Source organism: Pseudophryne corroboree, chromosome 7, assembly GCF_028390025.1.
Source record: "Pseudophryne corroboree isolate aPseCor3 chromosome 7, aPseCor3.hap2, whole genome shotgun sequence".
NCBI lineage: Eukaryota > Metazoa > Chordata > Amphibia > Anura > Myobatrachidae > Pseudophryne > Pseudophryne corroboree.
The window spans coordinates 109,819,437-109,840,907 of NC_086450.1; the positions used below are offsets into that span (position 1 = coordinate 109,819,437).

Consider the following 21,471-nt stretch of genomic DNA (forward strand, 5'->3'; position numbering starts at 1 on the left):
CTTTGCGAGGAAGATGAAATATCACAGCAGTCATCCTACTGCAAAGCGGATAACTGAGGCCTTGGCATCCTGGGTGGTGAGAAACGTGGTTCCGGTATCCATCATTACTGCAGAGCCAACTAGAGACTTGTTGGAGGTACTGTGTCCCCGGTACCAAATACCATCTAGGTTCCATTTCTCTAGGCAGGCGATACCGAAAATTTACACAGACCTCAGAAAAAGAGTCACCAGTGTCCTAAAAAATGCAGCTGTACCCAATGCCCACTTAACCACGGACATGTGGACAAGTGGAGCAGGGCAGGGTCAGGACTATATGACTGTGACAGCCCACTGGGTAGATGTATGGACTCCCGCCGCAAGAACAGCAGCGGCGGCACCAGTAGCAGCATCTCGCAAACGCCAACTCTTTCCTAGGCAGGCTACGCTTTGTATCACCGCCTTCCAGAATACGCACACAGCTGAAAACCTCTTACGGCAACTGAGGAAGATCATCGCGGAATGGCTTACCCCAATTGGACTCTCCTGTGGATTTGTGGCATCGGACAACGCCAGCAATATTGTGTGTGCATTAAATATGGGCAAATTCCAGCACGTCCCATGTTTTGCACATACCTTGAATTTGGTGGTGCAGAATTATTTAAAAAACGACAGGGGCGTGCAAGAGATGCTGTCGGTGGCCAGAAGAATTGCGGGACACTTTCGGCGTACAGGCACCACGTACAGAAGACTGGAGCACCACCAAAAACTACTGAACCTGCCCTGCCATCATCTGAAGCAAGAAGTGGTAACGAGGTGGAATTCAACCCTCTATATGCTTCAGAGGTTGGAGGAGCAGCAAAAGGCCATTCAAGCCTATACAATTGAGCACGATATAGGAGGTGGAATGCACCTGTCTCAAGCGCAGTGGAGAATGATTTCAACGTTGTGCAAGGTTCTGCTGCCCTTTGAACTTGCCACACGTGAAGTCAGTTCAGACACTGCCAGCCTGAGTCAGGTCATTCCCCTCATCAGGCTTTTGCAGAAGAAGCTGGAGACAATGAAGGAGGAGCTAACACGGAGCGATTCCGCTAGGCATGTGGGACTTGTGGATGGAGCCCTTAATTCGCTTAACAAGGATTCACGGGTGGTCAATCTGTTGAAATCAGAGCACTACATTTTGGCCACCATGCTCGATCCTAGATTTAAAGCCTACCTTGGATCTCTCTTTCCGGCAGACACAAGTCTGCTGGGGTTGAAAGACCTGCTGGTGAGAAAATTGTCAAGTCAAGCGGAACGCGACCTGTCAACATCTCCTCCTTCACATTCTCCCGCAACTGGGGGTGCGAGGAAAAGGCTCAGAATTCCGAGCCCACCCGCTGGCGGTGATGCAGGGCAGTCTGGAGCGACTGCTGATGCTGACATCTGGTCCGGACTGAAGGACCTGACAACGATTACGGACATGTCGTCTACTGTCACTGCATATGATTCTCTCACCATTGAAAGAATGGTGGAGGATTATATGAGTGACCGCATCCAAGTAGGCACGTCACACAGTCCATACTTATACTGGCAGGAAAAAGAGGCAATTTGGAGGCCCTTGCACAAACTGGCTTTATTCTACCTAAGTTGCCCTCCCACAAGTGTGTACTCCGAAAGAGTGTTTAGTGCCGCCGCTCACCTTGTCAGCAATCGGCGTACGAGGTTACATCCAGAAAATGTGGAGAAGATGATGTTCATTAAAATGAATTATAATCAATTCCTCCGCGGAGACATTGACCAGCAGCAATTGCCTCCACAAAGTACACAGGGAGCTGAGATGGTGGATTCCAGTGGGGACGAATTGATAATCTGTGAGGAGGGGGATGTACACGGTGATATATCGGAGGATGATGATGAGGTGGACATCTTGCCTCTGTAGAGCCAGTTTGTGCAAGGAGAGATTAATTGCTTCTTTTTTGGGGGGGGTCCAAACCAACCCGTCATATCAGTCACAGTCGTGTGGCAGACCCTGTCACTGAAATGATGGGTTGGTTAAAGTGTGCATGTCCTGTTTTGTTTATACAACATAAGGGTGGGTGGGAGGGCCCAAGGACAATTCCATCTTGCACCTCTTTTTTCTTTTATTTTTCTTTGCGTCATGTGCTGTTTGGGGAGGGTTTTTTGGAAGGGACATCCTACGTGACACTGCAGTGCCACTCCTAGATGGGCCCGGTGTTTGTGTCGGCCACTAGGGTCGCTAATCTTACTCACACAGCTACCTCATTGCGCCTCTTTTTTTCTTTGCGTCATGTGCTGTTTGGGGAGGGTTTTTTGGAAGGGACATCCTGCGTGACACTGCAGTGCCACTCCTAAATGGGCCCGGTGTTTGTGTCGGCCACTAGGGTCGCTTATCTTACTCACACAGTCAGCTACCTCATTGCGCCTCTTTTTTTCTTTGCGTCATGTGCTGTTTGGGGAGGGTTTTTTGGAAGGGACATCCTACGTGACACTGCAGTGCCACTCCTAAATGGGCCCGGTGTTTGTGTCGGCCACTAGGGTCGCTTATCTTACTCACACAGTCAGCTACCTCATTGCGCCTCTTTTTTTCTTTGCGTCATGTGCTGTTTGGGGAGGGTTTTTTGGAAGGGCCATCCTGCGTGACACTGCAGTGCCACTCCTAGATGGGCCCGGTGTTTGTGTCGGCCACTAGGGTCGCTAATCTTACTCACACAGCTACCTCATTGCGCCTCTTTTTTTCTTTGCGTCATGTGCTGTTTGGGGAGGGTTTTTTGGAAGGGACATCCTGCGTGACACTGCAGTGCCACTCCTAAATGGGCCCGGTGTTTGTGTCGGCCACTAGGGTCGCTAATCTTACTCACACAGCTACCTTATTGCGCCTCTTTTTTTCTTTGCGTCATGTGCTGTTTGGGGAGGGTTTTTTGGAAGGGACATCCTGCGTGACACTGCAGTGCCACTCCTAAATGGGCCCGGTGTTTGTGTCGGCCACTAGGGTCGCTAATCTTACTCACACAGCTACCTCATTGCGCCTCTTTTTTTCTTTGCGTCATGTGCTGTTTGGGGAGGGTTTTTTGGAAGGGACATCCTGCGTGACACTGCAGTGCCACTCCTAGATGGGCCAGGTGTTTGTGTCGGCCACTAGGGTCGCTTAGCTTAGTCATCCAGCGACCTCGGTGCAAATTTTAGGACTAAAAATAATATTGTGAGGTGTGAGGTATTCAGAATAGACTGAAAATGAGTGGAAATTATGGTTTTTGAGGTTAATAATAATATGGGATCAAAATGACCCCCAAATTCTATGATTTAAGCTGTTTTTTAGGGTTTTTTGAAAAAAACACCCGAATCCAAAACACACCCGAATCCGACAAAAAAAATTCGGTGAGGTTTTGCCAAAACGCGGTCGAACCCAAAACACGGCCGTGGAACCGAACCCAAAACCAAAACACAAAACCCGAAAAATTTCAGGCGCTCATCTCTACTGAGAACAGCTAATTATATTGAGATCACTAGTGGGGAGAAGCACTGATCTATAGCTGTATAAGCATATAAGTGAACATCAATTATCATTCACTTAAAGTGACACTGACTTCAGGTATTACCTGCCGTAAATTGATTAAGAACAGTCAATTATATTGAGATCACTAGTGAGGAGAAACACGGATTCATAGCTGTATAAGCATGTGAATGCATATAAGTGAGGGGTCATAGCGCCCAAACAGATTATTCACTTAAAGTGATACTGACTTCAGATATTACCTGCTGTGAACTGATTGAGAACAGCTAATTACATTGAGATCACTAGTGAGGATAAACACTGACTCATAGCTGTACAAGCATATGATTGCACATAAGTGAGGGGTCACAGCGCCCAAACTGAAGGGGAGCTTTCTATTGGAATATTGCACTTTATAGTACCCTCAGTAAGCCTATCTAGTACAACTGATCAGTGACTTCAAAGCGCCATTGGGCACTCAGCCTAACACATATAATTTGATTCAAGGGTCATAGTACCTATAATATATTATATATGTGTAGCACTACACAGTTAGCACAGTCTGTGTTTTTATTCACACATATCACACTTTGTTTTGTCAATTTATATGTTTTTGGTTTTAATATTTCACAGCTACAGGTCTTTTTAACAAATATACTCTAATAAAAGTTATATTTTATGTATCAATTTAATGTTTAAGTGCGCCACTTCAAGTCCAATCCTTCTCTGTTTCTTTTTGTGCACAACATTAAATCAAGGGGCTTGACAACTATATAAGCAATGGTTTTATTTATCTGTAATTAATAAAAAATTTTTTTTTTACCTCATTACTAATCCATAATGTAACAAAATAAAATGTGGAAAATGTGAAAGGGGTGAATTCTTGTTATAGCACTGTTATTGTGAACTTTCCAACTGAAAAGGGCCCAAACCCATACTCATTAATGTCATCAGACCTTTCCATACAACCATCATCTCTATTTTTTCTGACAATATACAGATCACAAGTACTGATTAACACATTTGTGGGCCCATTTATAAAAAAATATTTTCAGCTATTTTCCCCCAAATCACCCATTTTCTGGGGTTAGCGGAAAATGTTAAGGATCCCTGGAATGTATGTAGAAGGGCCCGCAGCAGGGGCGGGATGTAATGGAGTCCAAGTTCACCAGACGTGCGGGATGCGAGATTATTTATTTATATAGCGCACACATATTCTGCAGCGCTTTACAGAGAATATTTGGCCATTCACATCAGTCCCTGCCTCGGTGGAGTTTACAATCTATATTCCCTACCACATGTACACACACACATTCACGTTGGGTTAATTTTTGTTGGGAACCAATTAACCTACCTGTATATTATTGGATTGTGGGAGAAAACCGGTGTACCCGGAGGAAACCCACGCAAGTACGGGGAGAATATACAAACTCTGCACAGTTAGGGCCATGGTGGGAATCGAACCCATGACCTCAGTGCTGTGAGGCAAAACCATGTCTTGCAAATGACTGCCCCTTTAAAAAAAAAAAAAAAGTTTGTCCCACATCTCGCACGTTGGGTGAACTCCTGCTACGACCCCCTCCATTCCTGCCAGCAGCCACATCCCCCATAGGTTTCTAAGAATTCCCCATATCGGCCCCCGCAGCTACTGCCATCCGAAAATGGCATTAGCCCATGGTAGCCTATGAGCTACTCACCGCATTTGTAGCTGGCAGAGGGTCCCCCCCGGTACCTTCCCCGGAAGTGGCCACTGTGCATGTGCGGTCAGAGGGGAATACGCAGGCGCAGCAGCCCCACACCACATTCGCCATTTCGCAGGGATGGGCTCCTTTTGGAGCACCTGTGCCCCATCTGTGCCGGATGATACATCTGGCCGATACACTCACATATTACAATGTGATCCTGGGTGCTAATATCGTGCCCAGATTGCACTGAATATGCGATTAAAGATAAATGGGCCCCTCAGTAACCGGACTGACGCAGCAAAATAACAAGTGCCCTCTTAAGTATTTGTCTTTTCAAACAAAACACTTTCATTTTTAAAGGAAAATAGATCTTTAGAAAAAAAACAACTATATATTCTATAACACAAACACAATAAAGAAATATTTCCTTTTTTACTTAATACAAGTCATTACCAGGAGATATAGACAAGTATAACAAAACACAATAAAGAAAATATAAAAATTGCTGTTCATAAAAGTACATCTGATTAGCAAAAATAGAAAAATGCACAAAAGTATTTTTTGTAAATGCTTGTTACTAGTAAAGAGTTTTTTTACATTTATACAAATTTTTAAAAAACTATTATTGTTTTACTCCCTATGACTACATCTTAAAAGACAGACTGTAAAAGCGGTATAAATATTAGATTTCCCAATATTTTACATCAGTATACAAACATTTTCAATTGAGAATTGTGGAAAAGCTCTTAAAAATCTTTTGGTCATTCCAAAAGTTTTTGGCTACATGACAAATCTAAATTGTTAACGTGGTTGTCTACTTACTGGCAAAACCCCTTATGTAATGCACCTTTCCTGCATGTAGATGTACGTCGGACTGTCCTTTTATGTAAATGCAACACTTGAATACCCTTACCCAATTCTGGGCTTTCTCTTTCCTCCTGATTTTATAAATAGAAAGGGCAGTACATTAACATGGTAGGTCAACCCCTTTAAGTGGGATGGGACACATCAAAATAACATCAAATAAAAAGTTTTGTTACAATAATAAAACATATATTTTGAATTACTATTGTTTAAATGTTGCCACTATTGAATATTATTTTAAGACTTTTTCCCTGTAGTCATCTTGTGGGATATTTAATCCACTACTATGACCCAAGAGATCCGGACAAATTGGTCAGAAATGTTTGCATTAAAAATGCATTAAACGGATAGAATTCTTATATTTTATATAAGTATAATTAGAATAATTATATATTTTTTATTTATTTTTTGTTAATGGAGTAGCATGGATGCTCCCATGCAGGTTACTGAAATAAGAATACTGAATAACAACTTTATCCTATGTTGACTAAGCTCTAAACATGTGCTTTAAACAAGCTTTTAACATTTTTCTTTCTATTTTCAATTAGGTAAAAAAAAAAAAGTAGGCCCAAAAATAACTTTTAGACAACCAAATACAAGGGGAAGGGGCATGACAAAATTGATATAATATACACACATTTATAGAACAGTGCAAGAAAATGGATTTGGACACATATCCTCTTTATACCAAATTTGTGCACTTAACTTGAGAGCTCGCTGTTATTTAATTACAATACCCTTTATTAAATAACACATTTTAATATACTGCCATACCCAGGAATCAAACCTATAACCTGCTGCATTTCAGTCAAACACCCTACTCATTGGTCTATTTGATCCTGCATAGAAACTATGAGTTTCCTAACAATATCAACCTATATGAACTTTGTAAAACAAAATAATCAGCATGGCAATTGTAGAGCCACACATCCAATCCCTTGCAGCCACACACTATGCTCCCATGCAGGTTACTGAAATAAGAATACTGAATAATAACTTTATCCCATGTTGACTAAGCTCTAAACATGTGCTTTAAACAAGCTTTTAACATTTTTCTTTCTATTTTCAGTTAGGTAAAAAAAAAAAGTAGGCCCAAAAATAACTTGGACAACCAAATACAATGAAAAAAAATATGACTGCCTCAACATAAAATAATAAAACCAAAATTATTTTAAAAGCCTCTGAAATATATTTATAATGGATATAAAAAATTATCCTATGGAAACATTTTTTTGAGTCTGCTTGTTAAAATGCCAAGTACAGGCTTCTAAAGGCGACGTTGTTCGTGATCTGTACAGGATCCTGGATCCTAGAGGAAAAGTACAGTGTGATATACATTCAGAGCAGGCACCAGAGAACAGTGAGAGCCGCCACAATGCCATTAAGTATTGCCATGGTGTAGCCAATGTGGAATGAATGGCCTGTCATTCTCCTAAAAAGGAATAGAATATTACATTATTAGTTTTAAGCATGACACTGTGAGAAACAGATACAATGCATAGTATAGCAAACAAATACAGCATATAAAATAGCAAGTTAAAAATGCTTCTTAAAAGGAATAAATGACATGCAGAAGTAAATTAATACATAACAAATAGGCATGAAGAGATCAGTTACATAGAATGTTAACATCATTTATTATACAATTATATATACCGTACATTAAACTTGTTGAGTGTAATGTCCATTGATATGAACTTTAAAAATCAACCAAATTTGTACTATTAACTTAGGGCAGAGGTTCTCAAACTGGGTGCTTGGGGTACTTGCAGGGGTGCCCTGGGTTGGTGGTCCAGAAATAATTCTAACTATTTATAATCAATATAATAGACCAAAAAAGTGCTTGTGGCTTCCAATTCTGAAATATTTGGACAGACACAAGGAATCCTGTCCCTCAGCACATAACTGAACCGAAGGATGACATATTAACGCAATTTACTTAATTTAATATTTTTTTCTGAATTTCTTAATAAGAAACCTTTGGCCTTGGGGTGCCGCGAAAAAATCTCAGACACTTTAGGGTGCCGTGGCTTAAAAGGTTTGGGAACAGCTGATTTAGGGCCCGATTCAGAGAGACTGAAGTTCAAAGCTAAATGCAAGCAGCAGCCCAATCTCTAGGAGGGGCATGTAGGCGATGTCTCAGTAGAAGAGAAGCCTCCTGCACATAACTGCGATCCCAGCACTGCAACTGGCGTCGCAAGCTGGGAGCAAACGTCGTGACCATTGAATGCGATGTTCCCCGCAGAAAGTCAGTTGAATAAGCCTCCGTTTGCACATCTGGCCAACAGAAGCAGGGGCTGCAAGGCCAGGAAGTCTGCGTAGTGACATGCAGACCCTTGCGGGGATATCACGCACCCGTTTCTAGGAATGCAGCCCTCCGTCTGCCCCCTCCCCACCCCCTCAATGACGCTGCTCGACAATCAAGCAGGTGTCACAGGGGAACTCCGTAGAATAGAGCAAGGACGCTGCACAGTCGCAGAGTCTCGATAATCGGAAATCTACATAGGACGCAGTACCTGCATCCCTCTCTGAATCGGGCACATAGTTCTGAGGTTGGTATCACTGGCATATACTTATCCCAAATTAATTCCTTTTAACACCAATCTACATTATTTGCATATAGAAGCAATAGTATTAGACAGAAAGTAACTTTTAGAAATCAACTTTCTATTTCACTCACAAAGCAGTTGTGCCAGTCTTTCATTTAGACGCAAATTTAAGCATAAGACACTTTATGATGTAGATCAAGTCTGAACAAGACAGATGCCAGATCTCCATAGCAACTAATAATTGTGCCTGGAATACAGGAGCAAATCCTCTCTCCTGCATTTCCAGACCCATTTCCCACACCTTAAGGGAGCCGTGATTGACAACCCCTCTTAATGTCACGGATAAGATCCCACTCCCTTTCTGCATAATGCTCACACATAATATTCTAGAACACACATCAAGATGCACATCTCTTCGTTCCCCAGCTTGCAGACCGCACTAGCACTTTTGGATGTGATAGGGTTTGATGTAATGGAACGCCCGTATATATATGAAAATGCAGTAGGATAGTCAATTGGGGTGGTTGTTAGGCAAGCTTGTGCATAGAAGATGTTCTGTATACTGCTCTGTATTAATCACAAGACTTCATATACCTTTTCCAATAATAATTATTTTGTGGGATTCATCCCTTAGGACAGAGGTTCCCGAACGCGGTCCTCAAGACACCCCAACGGTCCTGATTTTAAATCTATCCATGCTTGGCCACAGGTGACTTAATTAGCACCTTAGTCAATTTGACTTAATCATCTGTGCTGAGCCATGGATATACCTAAAACCTGGACTGTTGGGGTGCCTTAGGATCTCCACCATGTTGTACATTTATTAGGCACCCACAACTTGTCCTTCCCGATGACCTTTGACATAGTTCGGTCTCATTGTAAGAGAAACGTATAATCAGTGCTGATAAGAAGAGTACTCCCATCCTATAATTTATTATGGCTCAGTGCGATACACATTTATTATCATTCAGGTCAGAGGATCACAGAGAAGAGAGACAATTATTTTGTAATATATTTCAGCCTAAAGGTGCATACACACTTGCCGATAAAATGAACGATGTCGCTCACATTCACCCTTCCTAAGCAACGTTGTTCACTTTCTAGGCAAGTGTGTATGCCAGCGATGACGACCGATGCGCGGCACCGCAGGTGGTTAACGACCCTCTGTGTTGGTGGTGCATGCATGTTCAATTTGGACTATATTGTCCAGGAGCTGCCTGCGAGGCCCGGCCGCTGTGTGACGTCACTGAGCGATATGAACGGTCATATCGCTCAGTGTGTACGGCCGGCCGCCGACCACCCGACCCGGCAGGGGTAACACTAGACGACGTCTAGTGTGTAAGCACCTTTAGCCAAATGTCCTGCCTGCAAGGATTATAGTCTAAGAAGAGGTAATGAAATCCATAAATACTTGTGAATTCATTCTCTCTCATCTCAAAACAGTTTACAAATAGAACAATCACTGTTTTTACTGGCCAATTATGGGGAAACCTGAGAAAAATAAAAGTATTTAAATCAAGAAACATCAGCGATCACCCAATCACATGGTGATAGTTATAGAAACCTGATGATGGGCTAAAAACATTACATGGCTCAGATCAAACATTTAACCAATGGCTCATAACGTCTGCCAAGAAGCTGGCACTCCAGGAGTTTTTTGTATAATTGCTTGACAATGGATTGCAAAAACAAATTAAGAATGGATGCTAACATGGCTCACAGCGAGTACAAGTCCTTGCTGCAATAACATCCTGAAATACTGCCCAGAGTGCGACACGTAATCGGCTCACAGCAGCCTGCACTTACGCTGTGTCCAAACTGCAGTCGCTAACAGCTTTTCTCTACCCTCCATGAAACAGCTTCATTGGGGGAAACTAAACATAAAATGCACATAGTGGGATTCAAATACGTGCAAATATTTAACAGCAACTGGTAACATCTGAAGAGATTTCCAACCATTCTTGTATGCTCCTTTTTCTATAAACAATGGGGCAGATGTATTAAGGGGTGTAGTATGGTATGCCGGCGGTCGGGCTCCCGGCGACCAGCATACCGGCACCGGGAGCCCGACCGCCGGCATACCGACAGTGTGGTGAGCGCAAATGAGCCCCTTGCGAGCTCGCTGCGGGCACGGTGGCGCGCTAAGCGCGCCATGCTATTTTATTCTCCCTCCAGGGGGGTCGTGGACCCCCACGAGGGAGAATAATTGTGGTTATGCCGGCTGTCGGGATTCCGGCGCCGGTATACTGAAGACCACCCGTATTAAGCCTGAAGAAGTGATAAAGCAGTGATAAGTGCAAGGTGATAATGCACCAGCCAATTATTACAGATTTCAAAAATGACAGGAACTGACTGGCTGGTGCGTTATCACCTTGCACATATTACTGCTTTATCCATTCTCCAGGCTTAATACATCTGACCCACTGTTTGGGAGGATGCAGAGCACTATATCAAAGTGCGCAGTATAGAAACTTCTTTGGAAAGACCACAGAAAATCACCATTGTCATAGTGGTGCCCGAACAGGCCACCGGGAATCCACATTTCTCTGACGTCCTAGTGGATGCTGGGTACTCCGTAAGGACCATGAGGTATAGACGGGCTCCGCAGGAGACTGGGCACTCTTAAAAATAAGAATTTACTTACCGATAATTCTATTTCTCGTAGTCCGTAGTGGATGCTGGGGACTCCGTAAGGACCATGGGGAATAGCGGCTCCGCAGGAGACTGGGCACATCTAAAGAAAGCTTTAGGACTATCTGGTGTGCACTGGCTCCTACCACTATGACCCTCCTCCAAGCCTCAGTTAGGATACTGTGCCCGGACGAGCGTACACAATAAGGAAGGATTTTGAATCCCGGGTAAGACTCATACCAGCCACACCAATCACACTGTACAACTTGTGATCTGAACCCAGTTAACAGCATGATAATAGAGGAGCGTCTAGAAAAGATGGCTCACTACAGCAATAACCCGATTTTTTGGTAACAATAACTATGTACCAGTATTGCAGACAATCCGCACTTGGGATGGGCGCCCAGCATCCACTACGGACTACGAGAAATAGAATTATCGGTAAGTAAATTCTTATTTTCTCTAACGTCCTAAGTGGATGCTGGGGACTCCGTAAGGACCATGGGGATTATACCATAGCTCCCAAACGGGCGGGAGAGTGCGGATGACTCTGCAGCACCAAATGAGAGAACTCCAGGTCCTCCTCAGCCAGGGTATCAATTTTGTAGAATTTTACAAACGTATTTGCTCCTGACCAAGTAGCTGCTCGGCAAAGTTGTAAAGCCGAGACCCCTCGGGCAGCCGCCCAAGATGAGCCCACCTTCCTTGTGGAGTGGGCATTTACAGATTTTTGGCTGTGGCAGGCCTGCCACAGAATGTGCAAGCTGAATTGTACTACAAATCCAACGAGCAATAGTCTGCTTAGAAGCAGGAGCACCCAGCTTGTTGGGTGCATACAGGATAAACAGCGAGTCAGTTTTCCTGACTCCAGCCGTCCTGGAACATATATTTTCAGGGCCCTGACAACGTCTAGCAACTTGGAGTCCTCCAAGTCCCTAGTAGCCACAGGCACCACAATAGGTTGGTTCAGGTGAAACGCTGAAACCACCTTAGGGAGAAACTGAGGACGAGTCCTCAATTCCGCCCTGTCCGAATGGAAAATCAGATAAGGGCTTTTACAGGATAAAGCCGCCAATTCTGACACGCACCTGGCCCAGGCCAGGGCCAACAGCATGACCACTTTCCATGTGAGATATCTTAACTCCACAGATTTAAGTGGTTCAAACCAATGTGACTTTTGGAACCCAAAAACTACATTGAGATCCCAAAGTGCCAATGGAGGCACAAAAGGAGGCTGTATATGCAGTACCCCTTTTACAAACGTCTGAACTTCAGGGACTGAAGCTAGTTCTTTTTGGAAGAAAATTGACAGGCCGAAATTTGAACCTTAATGGACCCCAATTTCAGGCCCATAGACACTCCTGTTTGCAGGAAATGTAGGAATCGACCCAGTTGAATTTCCTCCGTCGGGCCTTACTGGCCTCGCACCACGCAACATATTTTCGCCAAATGCGGTGATAATGTTTTGCGGTTACATCCTTCCTGGCTTTGATCAGGATAGGGATGACTTCATCCGGAATGCCTTTTTTCCTTCAGGATCCGGCGTTCAACCGCCATGCCGTCAAACACAGCCGCGGTAAGTCTTGGAACAGACAGGGTCCTTGCTGGAGCAGGTCCCTTCTTAGAGGTAGAGGCCACGGATCCTCCGTGAGCATCTCTTGAAGTTCCGGTTACCAAGTCCTTCTTGGCCAATCCGGAGCCACTAATATATAGTGCTTACTCCTCTCCATCTTATCAATCTCAGTACTTTGGGTATGAGAGGCAGAGGAGGGAACACATACACTGACTGGTACACCCACGGTGTTACCAGAGCGTCTACAGCTATTGCCTGAGGGTCCCTTGACCTGGCGCAATACCTGTCGAGTTTTTCCCAACGGTTTATAATCATGTGGAAGACTTCTGGGTGAAGTCTCCACTCTCCCGGGTGGAGGTCGTGCTGAGGAAGTCTGCTTCCCAGTTGTCCACTCCCGGAATGAATACTGCTGACAGTGCTATCACATGATTTTCCGCCCAGCGAAGAATCCTTGCAGCTTCTGCCATTGCCCTCCTGCTTCTTGTGCCACCCTGTCTGTTTACGTGGGTGACTGCCGTGATGTTGTCCAACTGGATCAACACCGGCTGACCTTGAAGCAGAGGTCTTGCTAAGCTTAGAGCATTGTAAATGGCCCTTAGCTTCAGGATATTTATGTGAAGTGATGTCTCCAGGCTTGACCATAAGCCCTGGATATTCCTTCCCAGTGTGACTGCTCCCCAGCCTCGCAGGCTGGCATCCGTGGTCATCAGGACCCAGTCCTGAATGCCGAATCTGCGGCCCTCTAGAAGATGAGCACTCTACAACCACCACAGGAGGGACACCCTTGTCCTTGGTGACAGGGTTATCCGCTGATGCATCTGAAGATGCGACCCGGACCATTTGTCCAGCAGGTCCCACTGGAAAGTTCTTGCGTGGAATCTGCCGAATGGGATTGCTTCGTAGGAAGCCACCATTTTACCCAGAACCCTTGTGTACTGAGACTTGGCTCGGTTTTAGGAGGTTCCTGACTAGCTCGGATAACTCCCTGGCTTTCTCCTCCGGGAGAAACACCTTTTTCTGGACTGTGTCCAGGATCATCCCTAGGAACAGAAGACAAGTCGTCGGAACCAGCTGCGATTTTGGAATATTGAGAATCCAATCGTGCTGCCGCAACACTACCTGAGATAGTGCTACACCGACCTCCAACTGTTCCCTGGATCTTACCCTTATCAGGGAATCGTCCAAGTAAGGGATAACTAAAATTCCCTTCCTTCGAAGGAATATCATCATTTCGGCCATTACCTTGGTAAAGACCCGGGGTGCCGTGGACCATCCATACGGCAGCGTCTGAACTGATAGTGACAGTTCTGTACCATAAACCTGAGGTACCCTTGGTGAGAAGGGTACATTTTGACATGAAGGTAAGCATCCTTGATGTCCCGAGACATCATGTAGTCCCCTTCTTCCAGGTTCGCAATCACTGCTCTGAGTGACTCAATCTTGAATTTGAACCTCTGTATGTAAGTGTTCAAAGATTTTAGATTTAGAATCGGTCTCACCGAGCCGTCCGGCTTCGGTACCACAACAGTGTGGAATAATACCCCGTACCCTGTTGCAGGAGGGGTACCTTGATTATCACCTGCTGGGAATACAGCTTGTGAATGGCTTCCAAAACTGTCTCCCTGTCAGAAGGAGACATCCGTAAAGCCGACTTTAGGAAACGGCGAGGGGGAGACGTCTCGAATTCTAATTTGTACCCCTGAGATATCACCTGAAGGATCCAGGGGTCTACTTGCGAGTGAGCCCACTGCGCGCTGAAATTCATTGAGACGGGCCCCCCACCGTGCCTGATTCTGCTTGTAAAGCCCCAGCGTCATACTGAGGGCTTGGCAGAGGCGGGAGAGGGTTTCTGTTCCTGGGAACTGGCTGATTTCTGCAGCCTTTTTCCTCTCCCTCTGTCACGGGGCAGAAATGAGGAACCTTTTGCCCGCTTGTCCACGAAAAGACTGCGCCTGATAATACGGCGTCTTCTCATGCTGAGAGGTGACCTGGGGTACAAACGTGGATTTCCCAGCTGTTGCCGTGGCCACCAGGTCTGAAAGACCGACCCCAAATAACTCCTCCCCTTAATAAGGCAATACTTCCAAATGCCGTTTGGAATACGCATCACCTGACCACTGACGTGTCCATAACCCTTTACTGGTAGAAATGGACAACGCACTTAAACTTGATGCCAGTCGGCAAATATTCCGCTGTGCATCACGCATATATAGAAATGCATCTTTTAAATCCTCTATAGGCAAAAATATACTGTCCCTATCTAGGGTATCAATATTTTCAGTCAGGGAATCCGACCACGCCAAGCCAGCACTGCACATCCAGGCTGAGGCGATTGCTGGTCGCAGTATAACACCAGTATGTGTGTAAATACATTTTAGGATACCCTCCTGCTTTCTATCAGCAGGATCCTTAAGGGCGGCCATCTCAGGAGAGGGTAGAGCCCTTACAAGCGTGTGAGCGCTTTATCCACCCTAGGGGGTGTTTCCCAACGCACCCTAACCTCTGGCGGGAAAGGATATAATGCCAATAACATTTTAGAAATTATCAGTTGTTATCGGGGGAAAACCACGCATCATCACACACCTCATTTAATTTCTCAGATTCAGGAAAACTACAGGTAGTTTTTCCTCACCGAACATAATACCCCTTTTTGGTGGTACTCGTATTATCAGAAATGTGTAAAACATTTTTCATTGCCTCAATCATGTAACGTGTGGCCCTACTGGAAGTCACATTTGTCTCTTCACCGTCGACACTGGAGTCAGTATCCGTGTCGGCGTCTATATCTGCCATCTGAGGTAACGGGCGCTTTAGAGCCCCTGACGGCCTATGAGACGTCTGGACAGGCACAAGCTGAGTAGCCGGCTGTCTCATGTCAACCACTGTCTTTTATACAGAGCTGACACTGTTACGTAATGCCTTCCAACAGTTCATCCACTCAGGTGTCGACCCCCTAGGGGGTGACATCACTATTACAGGCAATCTGCTCCGTCTCCACATCATTTTTCTCCTCATACATGTCGACACAAACGTACCGACATACAGCACACACACAGGGAATGCTCTGATAGAGGACAGGACCCCACTAGCCCTTTGGGGAGACAGAGGGAGAGTTTGCCAGCACACACCAGAGCGCTATATATATACAGGGATAACCTTATATAAGTGTTTTTCCCTTTATAGCTGCTGTATGTTTAATACTGCGCGTAATTAGTGCCCCCCCTCTCTTTTTTAACCCTTTCTGTAGTGTAGTGACTGCAGGGGAGAGCCAGGGAGCTTCCCTCCAACGGAGCTGTGAGGGAAAATGGCGCCAGTGTGCTGAGGAGATAGGCTCCGCCCCCTTCTCGGCGGCCTTATCTCCCGTTTTTCTGTGTATTCTGGCAGGGGTTAAATTCATCCATATAGCCCAGGAGCTATATGTGATGCATTTTTTTGCCATCCAAGGTGTTTTTATTGCGTCTCAGGGCGCCCCCCCCCAGCGCCCTGCACCCTCAGTGACCGGAGTGTGAAGTGTGCTGAGAGCAATGGCGCACAGCTGCAGTGCTGTGCGCTACCTTGTTGAAGACAGGACGTCTTCTGCCGCCGATTTTCCGGACCTCTTCTGCCTTCTGGCTCTGTAAGGGGGCCGGCGGCGCGGCTCCGGGACCCATCCAGGCTGGGCCTGTGATCGTCCCTCTGGAGCTAATGTCCAGTAGCCTAAGAAGCCCAATCCACTCTGCACGCAGGTGAGTTCGCTTCTTCTCCCCTTAGTCCCTCGATGCAGTGAGCCTGTTGCCAGCAGGTCTCACTGAAAATAAAAAACCTAAACTAAAACTTTCACTAAGAAGCTCAGGAGAGCCCCTAGTGTGCACCCTTCTCGTTCGGGCACAAAGATCTAACTGAGGCTTGGAGGAGGGTCATAGGGGGAGGAGCCAGTGCACACCAGATAGTCCTAAAGCTTTCTTTAGATGTGCCCAGTCTCCTGCGGAGCCGCTATTCCCCATGGTCCTTACGGAGTCCCCAGCATCCACTTAGGACGTTAGAGAAAGAAAGATTAGGTACTATATCTGGTGTGCACTGGCTCCTCCCTCTATGCCCCTCCTCCAGACCTCAGTTAGTATCTGTGCCCGGCCAGAGCTGGATGCACCCTAGGGGCTCTCCTGAGCTTCCTAGAAAAGAAAGTATTTGTTAGGTTTTTTATTTTCAGTGAGATCTGCTGGCAACAGACTCACTGCTACGTGGGACTGAGGGGAGAGAAGCGAACCTACCTGCTTGCAGCTAGCTTGTGCTTCTAAGGCTACTGGACACCATTAGCTCCAGAGGGATCGAACACAGGCCCAGTCCTCGGTCGTCCGGTCCCGGAGCCGCGGCGCCGTCCCCCTTGCAGAGCCAGAAGAACGAAGAGAAGTTGAAAATCGGCGGCTGAAGACTCCGGTCTTCATTAAGGTAGCGCACAGCACTGCAGCTGTGCGCCATTGCTCCCTTAGCACACCACACACTCCGGTCACTGATGGGTGCAGGGCGCTGGGGGGCGCCCTGGGCAGCAATTAGATTACCTTACTTGGCGAAAAGCACATAATACAGTCTGATAAACTGTATATGTGCATTAACCCCCGCCATTAAAGTACATAAAAGGACAGAAGCCCGCCGCTGAGGGGGCCGGGCCTTCTTCCTCAGCACACCGGCGCAATTTTCTCTTCACAGCTCAGCTGGAAGGAAGCTACCCAGGCTCTCCCCTGCAGTATCCTGGTACACAAAGGGTAAAAAAGAGAGGGAGGGCACATAAATTTAGGCGCAAAACTGTGTATATAAGCTGCTATAGGGGAAAAATCACTCAGTATATTGTACATCCCTGTATTATATAGCGCTGTGGTGTGTGCTGGCATACTCTCTCTCTGTCTCTCCAAAGGGCCTGGTGGGGGAACTGTCTTCAAATAGAGCATCCCCTGTGTGTGTGGTGTGTCGGTACGCGTGTGTCGACATGTCTGAGGTAAAAGGCTCCTCTAAGGAAGTGATAGAGCGGATGTGTGTGTGGGAGGGTGTCTCCGTCGACAACGCCGACACCTGTTTGGATATGTGTAAGTGCTGAGGTAAAATTATTGCACAAAAGGTTAGGGAACAGAAAGGAAATCTACCCTGGTCTGTCCCTATGTCACAGAGTCCTTCAGAGTCTCTCTATGTTCACTATCCAAAATAACAAAGTATCGACACGGAGTTTAACTCCACTGTCGACTACGATAATGCAAAGTTACAGCCAAGAGGGCTAAAAGATATTCAATATATGATTATTGGAATAAAAGATGATTTGCATATCACTGATGACTCATCTGTCCCTGACACGAGAGTACACATGTTAAGGGGAAGAATGCGGAGGTAAATTTCCCTCCTCTCATGAGGAAAAAGAGCGGGAATCTCCAGACAAGAGACTGCAGCTTCCCACAAGAGAATTCTCAGGCTGTATCCTTTCCCCACTAGGGCCAAGATGTGTTGAGAATCTTCCCCTTGGGTGTCCTGTTTGCACTAGCTATTCTCAGGGATCCTGCAGATAGTGTGCACATTCTAGTATACTACCCAGACCGGCGATTGTGTCGGCATGGGTTTATAGCGCTGTGGCAGCGTGGACAGGTACCTTATCAGCAGAGATTGAGACCCTAGTATGCATATAAATATTTTAAGATGCTGTCTTAAGTGATAGATATATAATTATAAAGCATGCCCAAAGGGACATGAGTATACTGGGTCCTAGAGACAAAAGCTATGTCGATTTCTGCTTGATGTGTCCTGTAGAATATACATTGGACAGATGATGCCGACTTAAGAGGCATATGGAAGGCTGAGGATTGTGTGGAGAAAGGTTCTCGGGCCTGGTCTCCACAGCTATAGCTGGTAATTCTGATATTTTGCCTTATATTCCTGCACAGCCTAGGAAAGCACGACATTATTAAATGCAGCTTTTCGAATAAAGAAACAAGAAAGTCTGAGGTGCGTCCTTTCTTGTCAGAGTCGGGGGCAGAGGAAAGAAGCTGTACAACACAGCTAGTCCCCAGGAACAGAAGTCCTCCCCGGCCTCTACAAAAATCCACCGCATGTCGCTGGGGCTCCACAGGCGGAGCTAGGCCCGGTGGGGACACGCCTTCGTAAGTTCAGCCACAAGTGGGTTCACTCCCTGTTAGATCCCTGGGCAATAGAAATTGTATCGCAGGGATACAGGCTGGACTGTGAGAAGATGCCCCCTCACCGAGGACCCGGCGGGCTTCCCCCCAAGAGAGGGAGCCAGTGTTAACTGCAATTCGTAAATTGTATCTTCAACAGGTGGTGGTCAAGGGTCCCCTCCTTCAACAAGAGGGTGTTATTATTCGACCATGTTATAATCCCGAAACCAGACGGTACGGTTAGACCCATATTGTTTTAAAATCCCTGAACATATACCTGAAAAGGTTCAGGTTTAAGATGGAATCGCTAAGAGCGGTCATTGCAAGCCTGAAATGAATCGGGACATAAGGGATGCATACCTTCGTGTCCCCATTTATCCACCTCATCAGGCGTACCTCAGAATTGCGGTACGGGATTGTCATTACCAATTTCACCAAGGTAATGGCGGATATGATGGTGCTCCTGCGGAAGCAAGGTGTCACTATTATCACATACTTGGATGATCTCCTCATAAAAGCGAGATCAAGAGAGCAGTTGCTGGACAGCGTATCACCTTCTCTGGAAGTGAAACGGCAACACGTCTGGATTCTATATTCCGAAGTCGCAGTTGGTTCCTACAGCTCATCTGCCTAGGCATGATCCTAGACACAGACCAGAAGAGGGTTTATCTCCCGATAGAGAGAGCTCAGGAGCTCATGACACTGGTCAGGAATCCATTGAAAACCAAAACAGGTGTCAGTGCATTACTGCACTCGAGTCCTGGGAAGGATGATGGCATCATACGAGGCCATCCCCTTCGGCTGGTTCCATGCAAGGACAATGGAACTTACTGGACAAGTGGTCCGGATCACATCTTCAGATGCATCGGTTAATCACCCTATCCCCCAGGGCCAGGGTGTCTCTCCTGTGGTGGCTGCGGAGTGCTCACCTTCTAGAGGGCCGCAGATTCGGCATTCAGGACTGGGTCCTGGTGACCACGGATGCAAGCCTCCGAGGGTGGGGGGCAGTTACACAGGGAAGAAAATTCCAAGGTTTGTGGTCAAGCCAACAGACTTGCCTTCACATCAATATCCTGGAACTAAGGGCCATATACAACGCCCTAAGTCAAGCGGAGTTCCTGCTTCACGACCAACCGGTTCTGATCCAGTCAGACCGCAGGGGCGGCACAAGGAGCAGGGTGGCGAGGGTAGAAGCCACCAGAATTCTTCGCTGGGCGGAGAATCAAGTAAGCGCACTGTCAGCAGTGTTCATTCCGGGAGTGGACACGACCTCCACCTGGGAAAGTGGTGACTTCATCAGGAAGTCTTCACGCAGTTTTGCAAATTGATGGAAACTGCCTCAGGTGGACTACATGGCGTCCCACCTCAATAAAAAGATAAAAAAGGTTTTACGCTGGGTCAAGGGACTCTCAGGCGATAGCTGTGATCGCACTAGTAACACCGTGGGTGTTCCAGTCGGTCTATATATTCCCTCCTCTTCCTCTCAGACCCAAGGGCTGAGAATTGTAATAAACGGAGGAGTGTGAACAATATTCTTTGCTCCGGATTGGCCAAGAAGGACTCGGTACCCGGAACTGCAAGAAATGCTCTCAGAGGACCCATGGCCTCTGCCTCTCAGTCAGGACATGTTGCAACAGGGACCCTGTCTGATCCAAGACTTACCGCGGCTGCGTTGGACGGCATGGCGGTTGAACGCCGGATCCTAGCGGAAAAGGGCATTCCGGATGCAGTTATTCCTACGCTGATAAAGGCTAGGAAAGACGTGACAGCAAGACTTTTTCACTGTATATGGCGAAAAATAAGAATTTACTTACCGATAATTCTATTTCTCGGAGTCCGTAGTGGATGCTGGGGTTCCTGAAAGGACCATGGGGGATAGCGGCTCCGCAGGAGACAGGGCACAAAAAGTAAAGCTTTAGGATCAGGTGGTGTGCACTGGCTCCTCCCCCCATGACCCTCCTCCAAGCCTCAGTTAGGATACTGTGCCCGGACGAGCGTACACAATAAGGAAGGATTTATGAATCCCGGGTAAGACTCATACCAGCCACACCAATCACACTGTACAACCTGTGATCTGAACCCAGTTAACAGTATGATAACAGCGGAGCCTCTGAAAGATGGCTCACAACAATAATAACCCGATTTTTGTAACTATGTACAAGTATTGCAGATAATCCGCACTTGGGATGGGCGCCCAGCATCCACTACGGACTCCGAGAAATAGAATTATCGGTAAGTAAATTCTTATTTTCTCTATCGTCCTAGTGGATGCTGGGGTTCCTGAAAGGACCATGGGGATTATACCAAAGCTCCCAAACGGGCGGGAGAGTGCGGATGACTCTGCAGCACCGAATGAGAGAACTCCAGGTCCTCCTTAGCCAGGTTATCAAATTTGTAGGATTTTACAAACGTGTTTGCCCCTGACTAAATAGCCGCTCGGCAAAGTTGTAAAGCCGAGACCCCTCGGGCAGCCGCCCAAGATGAGCCCACCTTCCTTGTGGAATGGGCATTTACATATTTTGGCTGTGGCAGGCCTGCCACAGAATGTGCAAGCTGAATTGTATTACAC

At 46.3% G+C, this 21,471-nt stretch overlaps 1 protein-coding gene across 2 annotated transcripts in view; it reads right to left on the reverse strand.

Moving 5' to 3' along the window:
- Positions 1 to 5,709: 5,709 nt before the first annotated feature.
- The window catches only part of ARL6IP6 (ADP ribosylation factor like GTPase 6 interacting protein 6), a 126,724-nt gene continuing 110,962 nt past the window's right edge, over positions 5,710 to 21,471 (reverse strand). For both annotated transcript variants that reach the window (XM_063933531.1, XM_063933530.1), the window contains exon 5: positions 5,710 to 7,450. In XM_063933531.1, coding sequence (XP_063789601.1) covers positions 7,357 to 7,450 — 94 coding nt within the window. In that variant the 3' untranslated portion in view covers positions 5,710 to 7,356. The remainder of the gene's footprint in view (positions 7,451 to 21,471) is intronic.